This window comes from Chelonoidis abingdonii, chromosome 12, assembly GCF_003597395.2.
Source record: "Chelonoidis abingdonii isolate Lonesome George chromosome 12, CheloAbing_2.0, whole genome shotgun sequence".
Lineage (NCBI taxonomy): Eukaryota > Metazoa > Chordata > Testudines > Testudinidae > Chelonoidis > Chelonoidis abingdonii.
In genome coordinates this window covers 4,949,318-4,972,276 of record NC_133780.1, presented here as the reverse complement: position 1 = coordinate 4,972,276, position 22,959 = coordinate 4,949,318, and the positions used below count along the sequence as shown (strand labels likewise).

The window sequence follows — 22,959 nt, the reverse complement described above, 5'->3', positions numbered from 1 at the left end:
CCGCCCCCCCCGACTAGAGAGCCCTAGAAGCCTGGCCTACTGCTGTCCCTGGGTATGTCCTCAGAACAAAGAAAGAGATGAGTTCTTAACTTGGGTGAAAACAGCTGCAAACAGCAACTCGGCTTTTGACTGTGGTGAACAGTTCAAGTGTCACCCCAGGCTTTAGGAACAGGATGTTCTCTGTTGCTGTTACCGGTAGAAATGGTAAACAAGCTGTGTTTGATTAGGGTCATGCTTGAAAACAGGTTTCACTTTCATGTTCTCAAAGTGTGTAACACCCTGTAGCTACCCAGTTAACCCAAAAGTATCACAGACAGAGAGAGGTTGTTGGGTTCTAATTGAATTTTCAAGGTCATTTGCAATTGAGAATGAATCCAAATTAAGAACACAACTCTTTTCCATGGGAGACATTGCCTCAGGTTATTAAAAAGGATTTGCCCCCACCCCCGACACTCTAATGCCATGATTTGCTTCTCCCTTTGCTCTCTGTAATGGAACCATTCCAAAGCCTGGTCCTACACTTAAGAGTTAGCTTGGTGTAGCTATGTCGGTCAGGGGTGTGAAAAAAACCCTATGCCAACCTAAGGCCCTGTGTAGACACAGCTGTCAATGGAAGAATGCATCTTGGGGGGGTTTATACACTGACAAAACCCCCTTCTGTTATTGCAGGCTGCATCTACACTACAGGGTTATGCCTGTGTAGTTACAACGATATAGTCTAGACATATCCCCAGTTTACATCAGTGCAGTTGAGATCAGAATCAGACCCCAACTGCTACACAGGCCCAGCCTGTGTAAAGGACTTGTCTATATTAGTTAGTTAATTGATTGCTAATTAACGCAGCATTATTAACATGGTTGTAAAGGCTGTCACTTAGGGGCACTTCCCAGGTTACAAACTTGGCATAGTTTAGGCTGCTGGTGTGCTGAGAACACCACCTATCATGCTGACTGCTTTTGCCTCATTGTTTTCTTGACATTGTTCATCTGTCTCGTCTTATACGTAGGCCTAGTCTACACTGGAAGAAGTGTAGCGGATAATTCTTCCAGGATAAACGTGTCCACACAGGAAGCTATTGTGGGGTATCCATTCTGGTCAAATTCCTCATGTAGAAAAACCCTTAACCAAAGCCTGCTGACCTGATACTGATCAGAGCTTGTTCCTGTCTGCACTGACTACAGAGTAGTCCAAGATCTTGTTCTAACAGTGCCCTAAGACAAGCTCGGGGGGCTTGGGGCAGGCTACTCCCTTCTGAGGGATCTCTCCAGACCAAGCCAGATCATGCACTGGACTAAGAGTTTCCTTTTCAAGAACCCTCAAAGGACAATGCCTGCAATGACAAGCTGATGTTGCAAGGCAGGTGCATACCTAGTACAAGTCGCCAACTGGCCATGTATCTATCCCCCCCTTCTTTTCTCTCCATGTCGATGCAGAATTGATCTCTGCATCTCAGGAAAAGTTTGGAGAAATCAGGTTGAAAAATCAGGGGCTGCAAAAAAGTTACAGTGATTTGATTCAGCTTCTCTGCAACTTATCTTCTTCCCCCAGCACCTGGAGTGACTCTTAGCTATTAATTGGGTCCCGTGACCATAGTATATAAGCACCTCACAAACTTCAGTGCATTGCCAGGGCTTAAATTCAGCTGGAGCTGACTGGAACAGAGCTCTGGTAATTATTTTCAAACCAGGGGGAGTCCCAGTGGAGCAGAAGCCTGGGGCTCTGGGAAATACTCAGGGAGAATTTAAGTCCTGTATATTTCTCATTGTACACCCCTGGGAGGTGGGCAAGATTTGTAAAGGAATTTAGGCATCTAATTCCCAAGGTCACATGCAGCCTATGATGGAGCAGGGAACTCATAAGCCCCAAACTGGTGCTGACCCAAACTGGGTCACCCTTCTTGTGTCCTAATTCTCCTCCTCTCGCTGCTCCCCCAATCTTGGGAACTGCTGGATCAAATGTCCCCAAATTCACACCGCTAACCCTATCCTCAGCCCTCATTATGCACAGCAATTTTAAAGACAACCTGAGCACCTGTGTGGATTTTAGAGCACCTGGAAAAATCAGCTCTTTGACAAAACCATCTAGCCATATGTGACACAACTCTCTGCCTGTACCTGCTCCACGGCCTCCATTCATCTGTCTCCTGCCTGTCCTCCTCTCCAACTGCAAACTCACTGGGGCAATGATTTGCGCCACACAACATCGGAGGGGTGCGTACGCTAGGCACTGTACAAGCTCTGGCGCTGATCCTGGAAAGACTCATGTAAATAAACACAGATTTCCATTGATTTCAACGAGCACACCTCGCCCAAGTTAACAGATGCTGGGGCTAGAGTCTTTTCAGGAGTAGGGCTGGAGTTTATGTGGTGCCCCCCACAATGGAGTCTTATTGACTGTGGCACAGGGGTTCTCAAACAGGGGGTCGGGACCCCTCAGGGGGTTGTGAGATTATTACATGGGAGGTCGTGAGCTGTCAGCATCCACCCCAAACCCTGCTTTGCCTCCAGCAATTATAATGGTGTTAAATATACAAAAAAGTGTTTTTTAGTTTATAAGGGGGGTCGTACTCAGAGGCTTGCTACGTGAAAGGGGTCACTAGTATAAAAGTTTGAGAGCCAGTGCCGTAGCACAAATAATTCAAACAGTGGCTTACCCTCTCCCTGGCCACTGGGCGTTAGGAGGAGAGAGAAAAAGGACACATTTTCTCATGGATGCTTTATGCATTTGTGCAGGTAAGGTAACCAGATGTCCCAATTTTATAGGGACAGTCCCAATTTTGGGGTTTTTCTCTTATACAGGCACCTCTTACCCACACATTTCCGTCCCAATTCTTCACACTTGCTAGCTGGTCACCTGATGTGCAGTGCTTGGACACTGAGGAGATAATCACTCGAGAGCAGTGGGTCTCAACCTGTGGGCTGCTGGTGGCCAGTCAGCACACAGCTGTGGCCCATGTGCCATCCTCAGGGCCATAGGGGTAGTGTGGATGAGGCCCACTTAACATAACATACAGAGAGCTGCATGTGCAGCCCACAATGGTAAACGGGTTCAGATCCATTGCTCTAGAGGGATGGTAAACAGATAAATTAGCAGACTAGAATCAATGGAAAATAATTAGAGCAAGGGATCCGTCCTCATCGATCAATAAGGATCAAGAACCAAGTGAATGGATCTAGGAGTTGGGAACCTCTCTCCCCATTTATGGCTCCTGCTCTGGTCTCCTTCCGCATGGCCTGGGAGGCTAATTTGTAATCAAAGAGGTGCCCGGGCTCAAGCAGTTTTTTACCTGCATAACTGACATGGCAAGGCCAGAGGTGCCGGGGCTCGGAACTGCCAGGCCCAGAGGTGCCAGGGCTCTGAACTGCCAACCCTAGAGGTGCCGGGGCTCTCAACTGCCAGGCCCAGAGGTGCCGGGGCTATGAACTGCCAACCCTAGAGGTGCCGGGGCTCTGAACTGCCAAGCCCAGAGGTGCCGGGGCTATGAACTGCCAACCCTAGAGGTGCCGGGGCTCTGAACTGCCAGGCCCAGAGGTGCCGGGGCTCTCAACTGCCAACCCTAGAGGTGCCAGGGCTCTGAACTGCCAACCCTAGAGGTGCCGGGGCTCTGAACTGCCAACCCTAGAGGGTGCCGAGGGCTCTGATTGCCAGGCCCAGATCGGTTGCAGGGGCTCTAAGATACCATCCTCGCGCTCTCGCGCTGGGATCTGAACTGCCAACCTAGAGGGTGCCGGGGCTCTTCAACTGCCAACCTAGAGGTGCCGGGGCTCTCAACTGCCCGACCAGAGGTGCCGGGGCTCTCAACTGCACAATCCCTATGAGGTGCCTGATGGGCTCTGAACTGCCAGGCCCAGAGTGCCCGGGCTCCTGACATGCCAGGCCAGAGGTGCCGGCTCTGAAACTGCCGGCCCAGAGGTGCCAGGGCTCTGACTCAACCCAGAGGTCCCTGTCAGGGCTCTGAACTCCAGGCCCAGCGGTGCCAGGGCTCTGATTGCCAGGCCCAGAGTGCCGGGCTCTGAATTGCCAGGCCCAGAGGTGCCGGGGCTCTCAACTGCCAACCCTAGAGCGTGCCGGGCTTCTGAATTCGGCCCAGCCAGAATGCGGAGGCCTTACTGAAACTGCCTGGCCCAGAAGTGTTGCTGGGTGCTCTGCCTTGCCCAGGCTCAGAGGTGCCCTGTCAGGGCTCTGAACTGCCAGGCCCAGAGGTGCCCTGTCAGGGCTCTGAACTGCCCGGCCCAGAGGTGCCCTGTCAGGGCTCTGAACTGCCAGGCCCAGAGGTGCCCTGTCAGGGCTCTGAACTGCCCGGCCCAGAGGTGCCGGGGCTCTGAATTGCCAGGCCCAGAGGTGCCCTGTCAGGGCTCTGAACTGCCCACTGGCTGACCCATTCCCATGGCTCTTCGCTTGCAGGACCGGGCATGTCTGCCAGTGATGGCCGCAGCTCTGGGACTGGCAGAGACATGGAAAGCAGAGTGGGGGGGGGGGGGATGAGATTGGGAGTCACTTTCCTGCCCAGCCCCAGCCCCAGCCCTTTCCCCCAGGTCTCCCCATCACCTGCAGGCTCCGGCTCAGGAGCTGGTGTCGGCAGAGCCCGAGGAGCCCCAGGGGGCTGGTTCCAGCCACCGGAGAAAGTCCCCGCCTGGGGTGGGCACAGAGGGGGCTTGGATGAAGATCTCCCTTGGTCCACACCCCACTGAGGGGGCAGCAGCTGCTCAGCCGCAGCTGCATCCGTCTCAGCCAGGAAATTTGCGCTGAACCGAGGAGAAAGAGAGAGAAGGAGCGAGGGAGCCGCCTCCCCTTAGCACAGCCAGAGCCCTCTGGTGGGGACAGCTTCGGAGCTGAGACCAGAAAAACCTGATGCTGTGGCAGTAGGGACTGTATTGAAGCCACCGCTGAATGACAGGGCACGTCCTTATGAGCCAACAGCTGATGCTTTTTCCATGAGGAGCACAGGCATCGCCAGACTGGCTCAGCCTTGAGGTCCTTCCAGTTCAGTCTCTGCCAGTGATCGGTCCCAGATGAGGCAGAGGAAGGGCTCAGAAACCTGCAGTAGCAGATGTGAGGTAATAACAAGTAATACCATGCTTTTAAACCGCTCTTTTCCATTGCCTGTCATAGTTAGAGGCCCGGACCCAGCCATCCTGACACTTTTTGGGGGGCGGGAGGGGGAACTTGGCATTTGCCATCAGTTGGCAAGAACAAACAGGACAAATGCATGGTTTGGCCAAAAAAACGGGGTGCAATCCCTAGTGGGGTGCAGAGGAACATGGGGGGGTGGAAAGCAGCAGCACCACCCCCCGCGTGGCACGGAGGGCTCAGGAGAGCGGCTTGGGATGGGATGGAAAGGGAGAGGGGGCCTTGGGCCAGCCCCACTTGCAGGAGTTGACGGGTGCTCAGAGCAGCCCCGCACACAGGCGGGAGGGGGCCCTCGGGCTGACCCCTGGGGGTGTCCAGTTTTCCCTTTGGGAAAATATGGTTACCATATTTCTTAGCCAGAACCATCATAACACTGGCTACTCTTGATCTCTGTATCCATATCCATGACAGGCAGACCAGGGAGCCCACGGGAACGCCGCTGCCCAGCACCATAGGATGTGGTCTCTGCACACCTGCAGCCTCATTGCTGTCAAGCATTTTGCAGGTCCCAGGGCACATGAGAGGCTTAAGGAGGGTTTTGCAGGAGGCTAAGTGGGTGTTAACAGGGTAAACGCACTAACCCAGGAGATGGTTTGCGAATGGAACAGGTGGGTGATGGAGCCTGCACCACATGGGCCTCCCCGGAGTCTAGAGTTGCAGCAATCTGAGAGTTTGCATCTGCCGGCTGGCTCCAGGGCAGGGGCTGGGACCACATCTGTGTTGAAAGGAAGTCACCGCGGGGGCACGGAGCTGTTAACACTCATGGATGGATCCTTTCTGGGTCATGGGTCTGTCCCGGGGAGGGCACAGGGTGAGCAGATAGCAAGTGTGAAAAGTGGGGATGGGGGTAGGGTAATAGGTGCCTCTGTAAGACAAAGCCACAAATATTGAGACTTTCCCTATAAAACCAGGACATGTGGTAACCCCAGGAGGAGCTAGGGAAGAGGGTTTCCTGATCTGCCCCCACTAGAGGGCTCTGAGTTAGAGCACAAAGCAAGGCTGGGCTACTTCCTCTCTCTCTCCCTTGGCCACGAGTTTCCTGCTATGATCTGATCAAGAGGTGACTGAACTTCCTGGATTGGACAGGGCTGGCGCAGCTGGAGAGAGACTGAAAGAGCGCTACAGCTGAGAGTGGGAAGAACTGGCCTCTTAGGGCAGCCTTGGAACAACTCCTGCAGGTGATGGGGAGACCCGGGGGGAAGTGCTGGGGCCGGGCAGGAAAGTGACTCTGCACCAACAGCCCCATCTCTGTTCCCCACTCTGGCAAGTCCCAGAACTTCTGCCCTCCCTGACCCACTCTGAGTCTTGGCTACAGGAGGGCAAATGCCCCAAGGCCATGGATCATATCTCTGAGCCAGAGGGGAAAGGGGGAGAGATCCCACCGGGCAGCAGGATAATAAGAGGAGAGGGTGGTTCCCAGCTGCCCAACCTACCCAGATCTGCTCCCTGCATCATCCCTCCCCTGATTGGCTTTCCTGGGGAGAAGGTGTCAGTGTAGAGTGAGGACAAACCAGGTCTGCCTCTCATTAGTCACAGGCCAGCCTCAAGGAGAGGAAGTCACAGAATCACAGAGTGTTAGGGTTAGAAGGGACCTCAAGAAATCATCTAGTCCAAACCCCTGTTCAAAGCAGGACCAATCCCCACTTCTCTAAATGGCCCCCTCAAGGATTGAACTCACAACCCTGGGTTTAGCAGGCCAATGCTCAAACTACTGGAGTTATCCCTCCCCCCATTTTTTTAGAAGATTAGGGTTGAAAGGGACCTCAGAAGGTCATCTAATCCAACCCCCTGCTCAAAGCAGGACCAATCCCCAGACAGATTTTTACCGCAGTTCCTGAAATGGCCCAATTCCTCCACAGCCACTCCTTGGAACCTGCTTAGCTGGAGTGCACCGCTGCACGGATAGGTAAGTTTGGGCTGAAATTGTGAAGCCAGTTGTCCAGTTGCTCACAATAGTGGGTCTCAACGGGGGTACGTGCCTCCCCACCACCCATGGGGGTACTCAGAGATCTTCCAGGGGGCACATCAACTCCTCTAGATATTTGCCTAGTTTTACAACAGGCAAATATTTACACTGAAAACACTAGCAAAGTCAGTGCAAACTAAAATTGCAGACAGACAATGTACTTGTTTACACTGCTCTATAGACTACACACTGAAATGTAAGGACAATATTTATATTCCAATCAATTCATTTATTTATGGTAGACATGAGCAAGGCAGCAATTTTTCAGTACTAGTGGCTGTGACACTTTCGTATTTTAATGTCTGATTTTGTAAGCAAGTCATTTTTCAGTGAAGTGAAACTCGGGGTACACAAGACAAATCAGACTCCTGAAAGGGGGACAGGAGTCAGGAAAGGTTGAAACCCACAGGTTTACACCACACTCAATGCTACTAGCTGGGCCTTAGCTCTGATCCAGACTGGCACTACTTAGGTTCATCTTTCAGGCTGAAAGTCTCTGCCCAGGGGGTGAATTTAGTTTGGCAAAGTTTCAGGATAAAACCTCTGAGCCTTTTCCTGAGAAGCAGCCGGGGTAGCGGGTCAAGTTACAACCTGCGTCAGTATTTCAACACTTCCGTCACCTTGGGACAAAAAATTTTACGTTTGGCGCAAAGAGAATTACCAAGTGAGACACCTGCTCTCTGTTGGCTCATAAACACCTGTTCTGCTGTAGCTTTGCTGTCAGAGCTGAATAAAAGATTGTTGTGCAGACACACTGAATTTTTTTACCACTTTGATCAGAACTGTTTCCTCACTTAGGGGGTCAGTTTCGTGGACACTCACAAACAGATTGATTCTCAGCATGTCAAGGGTCCCACATGCAGGCTAAACTTCTTAGTCTTTGTTTTGAACAGGGGCCGTGGAGATGAGGAGAATCACGTTTTGCCATTTTAAAAGTGTTGTCAGAGTTTGATCAATTCCAGCACCTTTGGGGCTGGAAATTTTACATTTGACGGAGAGAATTCCTAGATCAGGCGCTTTCCCCTCCTTCGTTTGGTGAAACTCTGTTTGGACGCAGATATGTTATGAGAGTTGAGTCAATGTCTCTTGTGCGGGAACACGGATTATTTCCCCCTTTGATAAGGTTTGTTTCCTCGCAGAGGAGCTGAGCCCGGTAACACGCACACCCACTTGTTTGGGACTGTGTGAACGGTCCCATTAACATTGTTTAATTTAATGAGAGAGTTTGAAAATATCTCAGGCCTGATGTGGGAGTGGTGTTGTGCTGGAATAAAAAGACAAAGGCCGGGATCTTTAGATTCAGGAGCCTAAATTTAGGCTCCTGAATCCATACTCAGGCACCTGGGTAAGTGGCCTATCGTCAAAAGTTCTGGGAACTCAGAAATGAAATCCAGTGACGCCCACTCGGGACTTATAAAACCGGGATTCTTATTCAGGATACGGCTCGAGGAGGATGCTGTTTTTAAAAAAATCACATTTTGTGTGTTACATCCGAATTGAGTCTTGAGTTTCCGTCTGCAGGGAGCGCGCAAAGTGGAAATCAGTGCAAAATGGACTAAAACCGCTGCTGAAACATCCCCATTTCCGCTTCTCACCTGACAAGCTACAGAAGAACGTCCATGTTTCACTCCAGGTCGTCCTGTCCTCCCAGAGGGCAGGAAAAGGGAACGGCTGCAGCAAAGGCAGTGACCTTCGAGGAAGTGGCTGTGTATTTCACCAGAGAAGAGTGGGCTCTGCTGAACCCCACTCAGAGAGCCCTCTACAGGGACGTCATGCAGGAGAATTATGAGAATGTGACCTGGCTGGGTAAGTCACTATGGACATTTCCAATCTATGCGAGATGCAGGTCCTCGCTGGCAAACATAGGGCTGGGATCTTCCCAGCATCTTCTGTGTAACAAAGAAACCAGGACTCTGTAACTAGCCCTGATCTCTCCTGTTCTCTCTTCCCCTGGGCAGGATTCCGCATCCCTAAACCTGACCTGATCTCCCATATGGAGCAAGGGAAACAGCTGTGGGTGCCCCAAGCAGATATTCCCTCCCTTTCCCCATCCCCTGTGCCATGGTATCAATGCTGAAGCTCCTGAGTTGCCAGCTGTGGGGAGGAGTTTGGGGGAGATTCAGCTACTGACTGTTCAGTTGATCCAAAAACCTCTGCCTATGTGACAAACTCTTTGCCGATCCCCTTTTCCCAGGGATTGACTCATGCTGGGTTCTCTCCTTCCCCCAGCAGGTGATGGGACAACCAGTGAGAACGAGGAGGAGAATCCCCAGCAGGGAGGCCCTGAGTTGGCAGAACCATGTGCGAGGTTCGTGGGAAGGTCCAAGGGGAACGTTTGCCATGGAGAAGCTAGCGAGAGTCAGGGCAGGTCGGAGAAGCAGTGGGGAAACCTGCCTGGGGAGAGAGAGGATAAATCCTCTCCTGAAGAGGGATGTTTCAAGAAACTCACACAGCTCCTGGACCTTAAGAGGAAGTACAACAGAGGATCAGGAAAAGCAGGCGCTGAGCGTGGGCAGAGCTCACGAGAGATGCTCCATCTGGGAACCCACCTGGAAGAGGCATCCCACAGATGCAGGGAAAGCCCCCAGCAGAACTCGGTGCCTCCACAACATCAGAGCCCAGCCCTCACTATCCAGCAGAGAATCCGCTCAGAGCAGAAACCCTGCCAGTGCCCTGACTGCGGGAGAAGTTTTGGTCGGAGGTCGACACATCAGAGGCTTCACATGGGAGAGAAGCCCTACAAATGCCCTGACCTGCAGAGGAAACCTTTCCCGCGTCCAGAATCCAGGAAACACTTTGCCGAGAATTCGGCCCGGACGAAACACCGGCAGTTCCACCCGGGAGAGAGTCCCTATGTGTGCCCAGACTGCGGGAAAGGATTCAGCCTACGCTTCAACCTCGCGATGCATCGAAGGGTCCACACGAGCAAGCGCCCCTTTTTGTGTCCTGACTGTGGAATGGGCTTCAACCAGCGAGCCAAGCTCACCATGCACCAGAAGGCCCATGAGGGGGAGCGACCCAACTGCAGTAAAAGCTTCAGCCGGTGAGCACCCCTGAAGCAGCCTGGAAGAGCACATTGCGAGGGAAAGCCTCGTGTCTGCACCAGCTCTGGGAAAAGATTCATCAATTCCTTTGCCCTGATTGAGCACCAGAGGGGCCACATGGGAGAGAGGCCTGACAAACACCATGAGGGGGGGGAAAGCTTTAGCCAGTGCTCCGACCTGGCCCAGCGCTCTCCAGCCCCAGAGGAGGGCCCTGCTGCAAAGGCACAGGCCTTTCAAAACACTGGGCGGCAGAGAGACCCTACCGCTGCCTCGACTGCGGCAGGACCTTCAGCAGACACACCAATCTGTTCTCCCACAGGTGTGGCTACACTGACGAGCAGCCCTACAGGTGCTCATACTGCGGGAAGAGCTTCAGCCTACGTTTCAACCTTGCGATGCATGGGAGAGTCCATGCCAGCAAGCAACGCAATCCATGCTCCAACTGAGGCAGCAGCTTCAACCAGTAGTCCTACCTCATGGTGCACTGGAGACTCCACGTCAATCAGTCTTCAGAGGAGGAGGTTGGAAAATAGGGTTTTCTTTTGGGCTTTTTTTCCCTCCTCCATGGAAAATTTTAACTTTTCAGGGAAATTTCTAATGCAGAAACATTTTGGCCAACAACGGAAATCTTTGCTGCAGTGCCTCATCAGAGTTGTAGTTCACGCATGCTCCCATTCTCCTCTCTAGGCCTGTCTCTCCGGTCAGCCTTCCTCGCCCATGATACACTACATCTCTGCTCTTGATTTCAGTGGGACTTAGGCACTTCTCTGTGTTATATTCTGGGCATACATGCCGATACATTCAATAAAAGCATAAATCCTCTCAGTGGACAGTTGCCTTGTAACACAACTTCATTTGGTAGAATTCAGTAGGGCTCACACACAACAAACCAAAAACAGAGAGAGAGAGACAAAGCAGGCTGCTGTCTGAGACCGAGAGGAACAACTCACCCTTGCACTAAGCTGGATTTCTGCGGCCTGACTCTGACTGCAAGCTTCCCTAGAGCCCCTAGCCTGCTCGCAGGACCAGAAACCCCCACCACACCTGAAGTGCTAGCTTGCCCTCCCAACGCAGTCCTTGATGCACCACAATCTGTATCTTGAGGTCCTTAGCGGCTGACAGTCAAAGAGCTTACAGTTCAAAAGACAAGGGGGAACAGGTGGATGAGGCAAACCAGCAGGTTGGATGGGAGATGGGGAAATCTAATGCGATGCGCATGGTCCTCAGCCAGCTGGGAGCAGACCACACAGCTGCAAGGCTGCAGTCGCCTGTCTCCACCACTGCAGAGGAGAGGGGTGAGCCAGTGGCTTTGCAGATCAAGCCTGGGAACTTTCCCCCACTTGCAAGGAGTGGCCCAAGACCAAGCACAACTAAGAGAATTTTCTCCCTTTCAGGGAGAAATTCAGGGGCTGGCTGTTAATAACACCCCCCCACTCCCCGGGGGGTTCCACTGACTGATACAGCGGGAATGGGTTCTAAACCTTGGCTTGTGTGTCGCAAGGTGGAACCTCATCCGGCTCACTCCCAGGTGGGACGGGTTGGATTGACTGCACAGTTACATTTGAATCGGCCCCCTCCGAAGGAAGGAACCTGCATGAGACAAGCCCCACCCGATGGGCTGGGAATCCAGATGCCCCCTCAGCCTCCAGCACTGAAGCCAGAGAGTGACAAGGACGCTGTTACCTCCCCAGGCATCCCCTTTATCTGCCTTGTCTTGCATGGAGATGACAAACTGTCTGTCCCGCTCCACCATGCACCACCTCCCAGAGGATAATTAAAGTCTCAGCTGGGATCAGCACCCCTGACCCTGCAGAAACCAGCCTTTTCCTGAGATAGCAGTTTCCACCAGAGAATAGGGTGACCAGATAGCAAGTGTGAAAAATCGGGATGGGGGTAGTGGGTAATAAAGCCCCATATATTGGGACTGTCCCTATAAAATCGGGACATCTGGTCACCCTAGCAGAGAAGGGGTTAACACGATGACACCCTGTAAGCACAACAGCTGATTTCTTAACTCCCACTAAACCCTGACCCTGGGATTTCTTGAGTAGTGGGGTCGCAGTGTCTCTGTGCTTTTCCATTCCCTTAGAACGGCTGGGGTGGCCCCATGGGCTTAGTTCTGCCTGAAACAGGCCAGGCCCTGGGCTGCAAGTTGCAGGGGGGGCGATGGGTCATTGGGGTCCTCCCACTCCCCGAGTCCTGTGTCCTGAAGGAAGAGGAGTCACCCCAATGGGCCTGGATTGTGCTGAAACAGGGCCTCTGGGAAAGTCTCTCTGGGATCGGAGTCTTGAACCCTGGATCCTGGTTGGGTTTGGCCCTTCCAGCCCTGCAGGGCCCTAGGACCCCAGGTCCGAGCCCCAGATATTTGTGTGTAGATGGACGAGGGGATTGGACTCAAACCTGAGTCTGCACCTGGGCTTCCACTGTGTAGACACAGCACTAGGGATCCATTTGGTTGCATGTTTCGTTGCTCCTCTAGGTCAAGTGAAAAGCACCCACTGCAGGCTCCTTGCATAGCTCCAAGCTCCCCATGAGGTCCCATCCTCCTCATGCTCGGTGTTTGTGTACCCTCATTCCCCCTTGCCAGGAAATCTGTATGCACCCCCCATCCCGGGTCTCTGTAGGCTCCCCACCCCCCCGCCATTCCCATAGAGAGACAAATGCCATCCAGTCAAATGTTAGACCATGCTGTGCTCAGCCAATTAATGACCCACTTGGGCTGGACAACATGGACGTCAGCAGCAGCAGAACATGAACAGAGCCCAGCTGTCCTGGGCCCAACCCACCACCCTGACTGCCGGACCCTGCTGCTTAGTGTGACGTCCCATCTTCCCCGCTTGGTTATCCATCCCCGCCCTGATCCCTGCTGCTGCCCGCCACCTCCCAGAGAAGTTAATTAGAGCACCGAGGAGCCCTTCTGATGGAGTAGCACCTCACTGCGCTAGGTGCCGTAAAGGCACAAAACAAACAGCCCCCACCCCCAAAGGGACAGCAGTCAAAGAGCCAGTTGTCACAGCTCAGGGGTAGGGATAGCTCGGTGGTCTGAGCATTGGCCTCCTAAACCCAGGGTTGGGAGCTCAATCCTTGAGGGGGCCATTTAGGGAACTGGGGTAAAAATCTGTCGGGTTGGCCTGTTTTGAGCAGGGGGTTGGACTAGATACCTCCTGAGATCTCTTCCAACCCTGATATTCTATGAACTGCACCTCTCTTGCCTCTTAGCAACTCAACGACACCCGCTTTCAACCTTCCACCCTCCGTGGCCAGCACCTGTCTTGGCTCCGGGTCCCTCTCCCTTCTAACTGGGGTGTTCCCAGGCATAGATGCCAACTGTGTGGGTGCTCCAAGGCTCAAGCACCCCCTGAAAAAAAATAGGGAGTGCCCCAGGGCCGGATTAATCTTTTGTGGGCCCTGGCACTCTGCCTCTGTTCTGCCCCTTCTCCTGAGGACCCACCCGTACTCAGCCCCTTCCCCCCCAAGGCCCTGCCGCACCCCACTCCGTCCCTTCCCCCTGAGGCCCGGCCCTGCCCTGCCTCATCCCTTCCCCCGCAAGGTCCCACCCTGCTCAGCCTCTTCCCCTGCAGGCCCAGCCCACTGCTCAGACAGGATGGGAGGGGCAGAGAGAAGCACCCACCGGCAAAACCAAAAGTCCGAGCCTGTGTTCCCAGGCCAAACACTACCCTGTGTAATTCCTAGAACAGACAGACTGCCTAACATGGGTGGTGGGTATAATACGTCAGGGGAGGTTGCCGCCGAATGCCAGTTACGGGGTTTGGCAGGGGAAGTTTTTGCTTATTATTATGCCCCATGCAGGTTCCGGGGCGGCCAAGGAGGCGATGGTATGTGCTATTCAGCTTCCTGGATTCATCAGTAATCTCCTTGACTCCAGAGAGATTACTGATGAACCCAGGAAGCTGAGTAGCACATACCGCCTGCTCAGCCGCCCTGGGAACCTACATGGTGCATATCAAAAGCTCAGGTTCTTCTTCTAGAAGAGAAGAGGCAAGAGTTTTTCCCGCAGAGCGCCTTGGGGTCTGGGGAGGTGCAGCGCAGCTTGGGGGACTCCGACTGGACTGGGGCACCTTTGAGCATGGAGGGGACTCGGCTCCTCCTGATGTGGGGGTGTGGGCACTCGGGCCATGGGCGGCAGGAGCAGAGGGAGGCTCCACCCGCCACCTGTGTTGCCTAAACGGGCCCGGTTGCTTTCCCGTTCCGGGATTGTACCCAATGAAATTGCCCAGTTATAAAGGTACCAGATAGCACTTCCTGTGTAAGCCTATTTTATTCCACTGCAGAGGAAATAGTCAAACTGATCACAGAGCCTACACGCTTGCAAATAAGCTTTCCAGATTTGACCCCAACCCTCATGTGGGCTCTGGTAGGAGAAATCCTTCAGAGTCTCACCACAGGGGGCTCGTGCCTTCAAGCTCATCATAGCTTCAGCTCACAAGCCCACTTCTGACGTTTAGCTCACCCTTCATACAGTCCAGAGATTGCTGAGCTGCAGTTTCCAGGTGCAGGTAATTAGCAGACAACTAGTTTCTTTCCCCAGGGCTTCCCTTCCAAAGGATGGCATGCATTCTCCTCAGCCGCAGGGATTTCCTAGAAAATCCGCTTTACCCCCATTGCAAAAAGTTCCTTCCAAGTGCCGTGTATGTCCCAGCAGTTGTATTAATCTGGTCTTCTTGACAATGGAGTTCCAAACAACCCCACTGAGCACAGAAATATTTGCATTTTTAACTCCATTTGCATGAACCCCAGAGGTGTTAAACCGAAATTCAGTAAGGTTTGTCCGGGATTTCATAGGTTGTCGCCGTAATTGTCTCACCTGTATCCAAGGGTAACAGCCAAAGGTATTGCCCAGACCTTAATCAGCTGGCCCAGTGTGGACTCTCTGGTGAGCTGTGAGATTGGACCTCCAGCTGAAGCCCTTCCCGCAGTCAGGACACGGGTAGGGTCGCTCACCTGTGTGGATTCTCTAGTGCGATTTGAGGTGGGAGCTCTGGCTGAAGCCCTTCCCGCAGTCCGGGCACCTGTAGGGCTGCTCACCCGTGTGGTTACTCCGGTGGGCCAGCAGGTCCGTGCTCCGGCTGAAAGTCCTTCCGCAGTCAAGGCAGCAGTAGGGTCTCTCTGCTGTGTGGTGCTCCGGCAGGGCCGTGCTGTCCATGCGGCTGCCGCCGTGGTCTTGGCCGAGTCTCTCTCCTGAGTGGACCCAGGCGTGCCGGGCCAGGTTGGAGTGCTGACGGAAGCTTTTCCCACACACCTCACATTTGTAGGGTCTCTCCCCGGTGTGGATCCGCCGGTGCTTGATCAAGGTGGAGTTCTCCGTGAATCTTCTCCCGCAGTTGGCACAGACGTAAGGCTTTTCCCCGGAGTGCGTCCTCTGGTGCTGCACCAGGTGCGCCCGCCGTCTGAAGCTATTCCCGCACTCGGTGCACTGGTAAGGCCGCTCCCCTGTGTGGGTGCGCCTGTGTTGGAACAGGGCGGAGATGTCACCAAAATCCTTCGTGCAGTACGTGCAGACGCAGGGCCGTTCCCTGCAGTGGATCCAGCTGTGCTTGGCCAGGTAGGCGTTCTGGCTGAAGCTTTTCCCGCACTCAGCACATTCATAGTGTCTGCCTTGCAGGTGGGTCCTCTCATGCTGCACCAGATGCGCCTTCTGGCTGAAGCTCTTCCTGCACTCGGCGCATTTGTAGGGTCTCTCGCCTGTGTGGCTCCGGTGGTGAGTGCTCAGGGCCGTTTTGGTCGTGAAGCCCTTCCCGCATTCGGGACATGGGTAGGGTCGCTCGCCTGTGTGGACTCTCCGGTGCGATTTGAGGTTGGAGCTCCGGCTGAAGCCCTTCCCGCAGTCAGGACACAGGTAGGGACGCTCACCCGTGTGGACTCTCCGGTGAGCTGTGAGGCTGGAGCTCCAGATGAAGCCCTTCCCACAGTCCAGGCACTTGTAGGGTTGCTCACCACTGTGGGTGCTCTGGTGGACCAGAAGGTCCGTGCTCCGGCTAAACATCCTGTGGCAGTTGAGGCAGCGGTAGAGTCTCTTTGCTCTGTGGCACTCCGGCAAGGTCGTGTCATCAGGTCCCTCCTGGTGAGACAGGTTTGAGCACAGATGGACGCTTTCCCTACCCTCAGCACTTCGATGGGGTCTCTGCCCTGAGTGGCAGCGCTGGTGTTTGGTCAGGTTCCAGGTCTTGACAAAGCTCTTCCCGCAGTCGGGGCACTTGTAAGGTCTCTCTCCTGTGTGGAGGCTCTGATGTGGCATGAGAGTCGACTGCGGATCAAAGCCTCTCCCGCAGTCGGGGAACTGGCAGGGTTTCTGCCCCAAGAGGATTCTCTGCTGGATGGCGCGGGCTGCGCCGGGGCTGGAGCTTTTCCCATCCTTATGCACCGTCTGATGTCTCAGAAGATGTGATCTCCAGTGGAAGCTTTTCCCACAGTGGAGACATCGATGGGGGGTCCCGCTCAGATGTTCTGGAGGCACCAAGCTCTGCCGGAGGCTTCGCCCACAACTGTGGGATGCATCTTCTGGGAGGGTTCCCGGAAAGAGCATCTCTCGTGAGCCCTGCCCACGTTCAGCGCTTGCATTTCCCGATCCTCTGCTGTGCTTCCCCTTAAGGTCCAGTAGCTGTTTGAGTTTCTTGAAACATCCCTCTTCAGGAGAGAATTTACCCTCTCTCTCTGCGGGCAGGTTTCCCCACTGCTCCTCCAACCTGCCTTGACTCTCGCTAGCTTCTCCGTGGCAAATGTTCCCCTGGGACCTTCCCGCGAACCTCCCATGTGGTTCTGCGAACTCAGGGCCTCCCTGCTGAGGATTCTCCTCCTTGTTCTCACTGACTGTCCCATCACCTGCCGGGGGAATGAGAGAACCCAGCATGAGTTACTCCCTGCACTGGGGAGGGAGGGGCCCTGGGGAAAGGGGATCGGCAAAGGGTTTGTCACATAGGCAGAAGCTTTTGGATCAGCTGAATACTCAGTAGCCGAATCTTCCTCAAACTCCTCCCCACAGCTGGCAACTAAGAAGCTTCAGCATTGACACCATGGCACAGCGGATGGGGAAACGGAGGGAGTACCTGCTTGGTGCACCCACAGCTGTTTCCCTTGCTCCATATGGGAGATCAGGTCAGGTTTAGGGATGCGGAATCCTGCCATGGGAAAGAGAGAACAGGAGCGATCAGGGCTGGTTACAGAGTCCCGGTTTCCTTGTTACACAGAAGATGCTGGGAAGATCCCAGCCCTATGTTTGCCAGCAGGGACCTGCATCCCGCATAGATGGGAAATGTCCATAGTGACTTACCCAGCCAGGTCACATTCTCATAATTCTCCTGCATGACGTCCCTGTAGAGGGCTCTCTGAGCGGGGTCCAGCAGAGCCCATTCTTCCACGGTGAAATACACAGCCACCTCCTCGAAGGTCACTGCCTTTGCTGCAGCCATTCCCTTTTCCTGCCCTCTGGGAGGACGGAACATCCTGGAGCGAAACACGGACGTTCTTCTGCAGCCTGTCAGATGAGAAGCGCAAATGGGGACGTTTCAGCAGCAGCTTTAGTCCATTTTGCACCGATTTCCCTTTCGCACTCCCTGCAGATGGAAACTCAAGACTTGGACGTAACGCGCAAGACGTGATTTTTAAAAATACCATCAAAAGTTCACCTCCTTGAACCGTATCCTGAATACGAATCCTGGTTTTTGCAAGTCCTGAGCGGGCGTCACTGGATTTCAGTTCTCAGTGCCCCAAGCTTTTGATAATAGACCACTTACCCAGGTGCCTGAATATGGATTCAGGAGCCTAAATTTAGGCTCCTGAATTTTAAGATCCCGGCCTTTGTCTTTTTATTCCAGCACAACGCCGCTCCCACACCAGGCCTGAGATATTTTCAAACTCTCTCATTAAATTTAACAGTGTTAATGGGACCATTCACACAATCCCAAACAAATGTGTGCACGTTACCAGGCCCAGCTCCTCTGTGAGGAAACAAACCTTATCAAAGGGGGAAATAATCCGTGTTCCCGCACAAGAGACACCAACTCAACTCTCATAACATATCTGCGTCCAAACAGAGTTTCACCAGACAACGGAGGGGAAAGCGCCCGACCTAGGAATTCTCTCTGTCAAATGTAAAATTTCCAGCCCCAAAGGTGCTGGAATTGGTCAAACTCTAACAGTTTTAAAATGGCAAAACGTGATTCTCCTCATCTCCACGGCCCCTGTTCAAAACAAAGCCTAAGAGGTTTAGCCTCAAATGCTCCAAAATAAATCCACTCCAGGCATGGACCGGGGCCCCCACTGGGCTTGGTGCTGTCCAACCACAGAACCAAAGGCTACTCCCTACCCCACAGACCTTCCTGTCCAAAAAGACCAGACAGACACAGTGTGCGGAAGGGGTACAACACACAAGTGGAGCGACAACGTGGTGGCGGCAAATGGGTTGCTGGGTTTTTTTGCAGAGGAGGGGTCAGTTAGGTGGGGATCGGCTAAATGGAAAAGGAAGAAAAGGGAAGGTGGTGAGGAACAGAGGGGCGTGTAGCGATGCTCAGATGAAGAGACTGTGTGTATGGCTTAGGGATATAAAAGGTTAACCGGTTAACCAACCTTAACTGTTAACCCCGGCGGCCCCACGCAGGGCCAAGGGGAGGGATCGCAACCCTGGCTGTGCTGGCTGGAGCAGCCCCAGCTGCATTGGGCTGGCCAGCCAGATGGACCCCAGCCCCAGTTGCGCTGGCCGGACCCCAGCCCTGGTTGCGCTGGCAGGACCCCAGCCCCAGGTGGGTCAGAGCGAGCCCCAAGTGTCCCTCTCCCTCCCCCCCGCTAGCCCCCCGAGCTAGCTCAGTTAAAGGTTAACCGGTTAAATGATATAATTTTAATAGTTTAACTGGTTAACTTTTTAAACCAATATTTACATCCCTAGTACGGCTACACTACATCCAGCTGTTGCATTGCAGTTAGGCTGCCGCTTCCTACATCTCTGGAACGTTATCTTTGTTTTGGTGTTTTCCCCCCCATCGCAGTCGTCCCTCCATCTCTCCAAGAGGCGGCAGCTAGGTCAGCAGATGAATCCTTCCATCAGCCTAGCCGTGTCCGCACCGGGAGTTAGGTCAACCTCAGTACGGTGCTGAGGGAGTGACATTTTTTAAGTGTAGACCAGGCGGGAGGGGAGTGGGAGGATTGGCGCAAACAGCCAGCCAGCACAGGGCAGAGAAAGTCCAATTGCAGCTGCCAAAAGTTCTCGGAGGGCTAGTCCGGTGAAGACACTCTGTGTCGACGGGAGAGAGAACTCTTCTGTTGGCACAGAGTTACCACCAGGCTCATAATTGACTGGCCTGGACAGTTTTTTTATGGATTTGCTAGCTGCCAGAAAAATAATTTAATCTGCCAGGTTTTTTGTTTGTTTGTTCCTTTCTTTTTAACATGGGTCTAAAGATTTTCATTTTATTCTCACAATACGCTGGGCTATCCACTGTTAAAAGTTTTTGTGTCCAGCTAAAGGTGCTGCAATGTTCCCATCTGTATTTTCCCGCAGTTTAAGCAACAACAGATCAAAACTGTGGAAAATACAGCAGCTGTCTGGCCATGCAGATACAAGCGCACCGCAGAGGTGTGAGAGAGAGGGTATGAGTGGGGCCCTACCAAATTCAGAGCTATGAAAAACGCAGCACGGACCGTGAAATCTGGGCTTTGGTGTGCTTTCACCCTATGCTATACAAATTTCACAGCGGAGACCAGCATTTTTCATATCGGGGGTCCTAACCCAAAAGGGAGTTGTGGGGGGGGGCGGGGCGTGTCACGAGGTTATTTTAGGAGGGGTGCGGTATTGCCACCCTTACTTTTGCATAGCTGCTTTCAGAGCTAGGTGGCCAGGAAGCGGCGGCTGCTGGCTGGGCACCCAGCTCTGAAGGCAGCACCCTGCCAGCAGCAGTGCAGAAGTAAGGTGGCAATACCATACCATGCGCTCCTTGCTGCTGGCGGCGGCGGCGGCTCTGCCATCAGAGCTGGGTTCCCAGCCAGCAGCCACTGTCTCCAGCCTCCCAGCTCTGAATGCAGCACCGCTGCCAGCAGGAGCGCAAAAGTAAGGCTAGCAGTCCCCCACCCCCCAACAGCTCCTTTTTGGGCCAGGGCCCCTACAACTACAGCACCATGAAATTTCAGATTGAAATAGCTGAAATCACTAAATTTAGAATTTTAAAAATCCTATGACTGTGAAATTGACCAAAATGGACCATGAATCTGGTAGGTCCCAAGGCATGAGTCACTCTAAGTGACCCTTGAAGGAGGGTGGGGGTTGTGGAGTTGCCTCCTGGTTGGGGGCTGTGTGCTGGATTTTTTTTTGGGGGGGGGGGGGACATTTCAAAGGTGTCCGCATAATAATTCCACCTCCCCAAGACGCTGGCAACTAGGTGGCCCCTACCCGCAGCTCATGTGGCCTGCAGCCTAGTGCCCCCACCGTATGGGGGGTGGGTCTCTTCTCCACATGGGGTTGCTAAGCTGAGGGTTGGCCCCAGCTGGGCCCTATTTTCCCTGGATAGAGACTTTCCACCTTACAGGGGTGCGGGAACAATTTGTACGGGGGGAGGAGGGGGAGGCTGAAAGCCACTGAAGCAAACAGCAAACCCTGCAGATGATGGAAGCCCCTTCAAGCCAGGGGGTGCGGCGGCAGCCCCCCTAGTCCCAGCGCCTAGGAGGGAAGCCCCCTGACGTTGCCCCCTGCACCCCGCCGGGGACTCAGCGGGCAGGGGCAGCAACTGGCTTCTCCTCTCTCCGCTCCTTACCTCGAGCCCAGGCGAGCCAGTCTGGCCAGGGCCGCTGCAGCGATGGATCCGGGCAGGGCTGGGAGCTGGGAACCTCCCTCCCCGCTCCTTGCTCCTGCCGCCCCTCCCCTCTCAGTGCCCCCCCTGCAGGGCCCGGCTCAGCGGGCAGAGCCCCCACCCGGGCTGGGCACAGAGGGGGCTCTGCGGAGGGTTTTCTCCGGCTGCCCCCGGAGCGGCTCCCTGCTAACCCGGGCAGTTCAGCCGCCGATCCGCGGCTCACAGGAAACTGGAGAAAGGCAAAGAGGCAGCAGGATCCCAGCCCCGAGCAATACACCAGAGCCCTCTGGTGGGCACAGCTGCAGACCCCTCGCCCCACCACCGCAGCCAACAGGGGCAAAGCAAGCGGGGCTGGCTGGTGGGAAAGCACCCCCGGGCCCCAGCTCCAGGCAGGGCCGCCCAGAGGATTCAGGTGGTCTGGGGTCTTCGGTGGTGGGAGGCCCCTGCCACTGAATTGCCACCAAAGGCCCGGAGCGGAAGAAGCTCCGGGGGGCCGGGGCCCCGCCAGAGTTTTCCGGGGACCCCAGAGCGGACGAAGGACCCCGCTCCAGGGCCTCCGAGAAACTCTAGTGGGAGTCCCTCCGGGGCCTGGGGCAAATTGCCCCATTTACCCTCCCTTCTAGGCGGCCCTGCTCCTAGGGACTTCCCCCTTGGGTGGCCGGAGAGATGCCCTGGCTAGATGATAGCCCAGGTGGGGGAGGTGAGAGCTTTGACTGGACCAGCTTCTGCTGGGGAGAGAGACGGGCTTCCCAGCTTACCCAGAGCCCAGCGTCAGGGCTGGGGAACTACGCAGAGCGCCAGGACATATTGGCCAAGATCAGGGGCTTTCAAACCTTAAAAGACCCTTTCAATGGGGTCACCATGGCCGGTGTTAGACTTGTTGCAACTGGGGCCGAAGCCAAAGCCTGAGCCGCGTCGCCCAGGACTTCAGCTTTGCCCTCCCACCCCACCACCTGTGGCAGCAGGACTGGCGTGGGCTCAGGCTTTGATCCCCCTCCCTGGGGTTGTATAGTAATTTTTGTTGTCAGCAGGGGGGTCCACGGTACAATGAAGTTTGAGAACTGCTGGCCTAGATGAGAGGGACAGTGGGAGCACGGGGAGACAGGTGATCAGGCAGAATTATAATGAGCTCAGGTCTATATGAATGGCAATGGGTAGCTGGGACCATGCGGGGCTAGAGTCATCTGGGGGAATCAGTGGACCAATAGACAGATCTGGGTGTTGTGTAATTATTCAGCACGGGAGTGCACCAAACTTCTCAATCCAGGCTTGGCAGAATTGGGGTTTTATTGGTTTACAGTTTCAACGGATAATTACCTATGTTTATTTTTAAGCAGTTTTCTCTCTTTAAATTTTCACAGTTGCAGCTGCAGTTAAAACTCCCTACGTCCTGTAAGCGCCTCTGTCTGCACGTGCTCAGGCTCAGTGTAACCCTTTCCAGCTCATAAACTTTAGGCCTGGTCGACTCAGATACTTCGCTCAAGGGTGTGAAAAATCCACCTCCCTGAGCAATGCAGTTCTCCTGACATAGCCCCAGGTGTTGACAGTGCTAGGCCGGGTTACGTCTACACGGCGGCGCATTAAGCCTGGGCTTGTGGACTTGGTGTTTGTGGACTTGCTTGTGGACTGGTGGCACCCGGGATTGGAGCGTCCACACTGCATTGTAAACCTGGCCTTACGATTGCCAGACCTGGGTCTCCCTGCCCTGATAATGGCAACACGCAGGCCTTCTGACTCAGATTTGCGGCTTGAGCCACGTCCACACTGCAAAATGACAGGGCTTGAACCCGAATCACAGCAGTGCTTGGGCTCTCACCCACCCGTACTGTGAGGTCCTAGGACCTGGGTCCAGAGTGCTTGCTAAGCCGAGTCAGACTGATTTGTGTGTGGACAGAAAAGGGGGCTTGGACTCAACCCTGGGTCAGAGCCCAGGGTTAATGTGGCGGGTAGACATAGGGCTGGTCTACGCTAGGAAATTGGTCAACATAACTCAGGGGTGTGAAAAATCCACTCCCCTGAGCATCG

General features: G+C 54.1%; 2 protein-coding genes across 3 annotated transcripts in view; one reads left to right on the top strand and one right to left on the bottom strand.

The window, feature by feature from the left end:
* Nucleotides 1–21,028, bottom strand: part of LOC116836560 (uncharacterized) — a 23,708-nt gene extending 2,680 nt beyond the window's left edge. The window contains 4 exon segments of the mRNA XM_075071709.1: nt 15,015–16,981; nt 17,206–17,277; nt 17,430–17,633; nt 20,899–21,028. Coding sequence (XP_074927810.1) covers nt 15,015–16,981; nt 17,206–17,277; nt 17,430–17,601 — 2,211 coding nt within the window. The 5' untranslated portion in view covers nt 17,602–17,633; nt 20,899–21,028.
* On the top strand, nt 4,705–14,400 carry LOC116836547 (uncharacterized). Of its 2 annotated transcripts, none has more exons than XM_075071658.1 (3): nt 4,705–5,068; nt 8,710–8,903; nt 9,327–12,166. In XM_075071658.1, the coding sequence occupies exons 2-3, from the start codon at nt 8,717–8,719 to the stop codon at nt 10,142–10,144; spliced, it is 1,005 nt and encodes a 334-aa protein (XP_074927759.1). In that variant the 5' UTR covers nt 4,705–5,068; nt 8,710–8,716; the 3' UTR covers nt 10,145–12,166. The 2 variants fall into 2 exon arrangements, with proteins under 2 accessions (XP_074927759.1, XP_074927758.1); XM_075071657.1 differs by lacking the exon at nt 4,705–5,068 and adding an exon at nt 6,156–6,309 and having other exon boundaries at nt 8,701–8,903; nt 9,327–14,400.
* Nucleotides 21,029–22,959: the final 1,931 nt, after the last annotated feature.

Coding starts and splice junctions, on each gene's coding strand:
- LOC116836547 (XM_075071657.1), top strand. CDS start 8,717: ATGTTTCACTCCAGGTCGTCCTGTCCTCCCAGAGGGCAGGAAAAGGGA. Junction 8,904..9,326: donor TGAGAATGTGACCTGGCTGG/GTAAGTCACTAT, acceptor TCCTTCCCCCAG/CAGGTGATGGGACAACCAGT.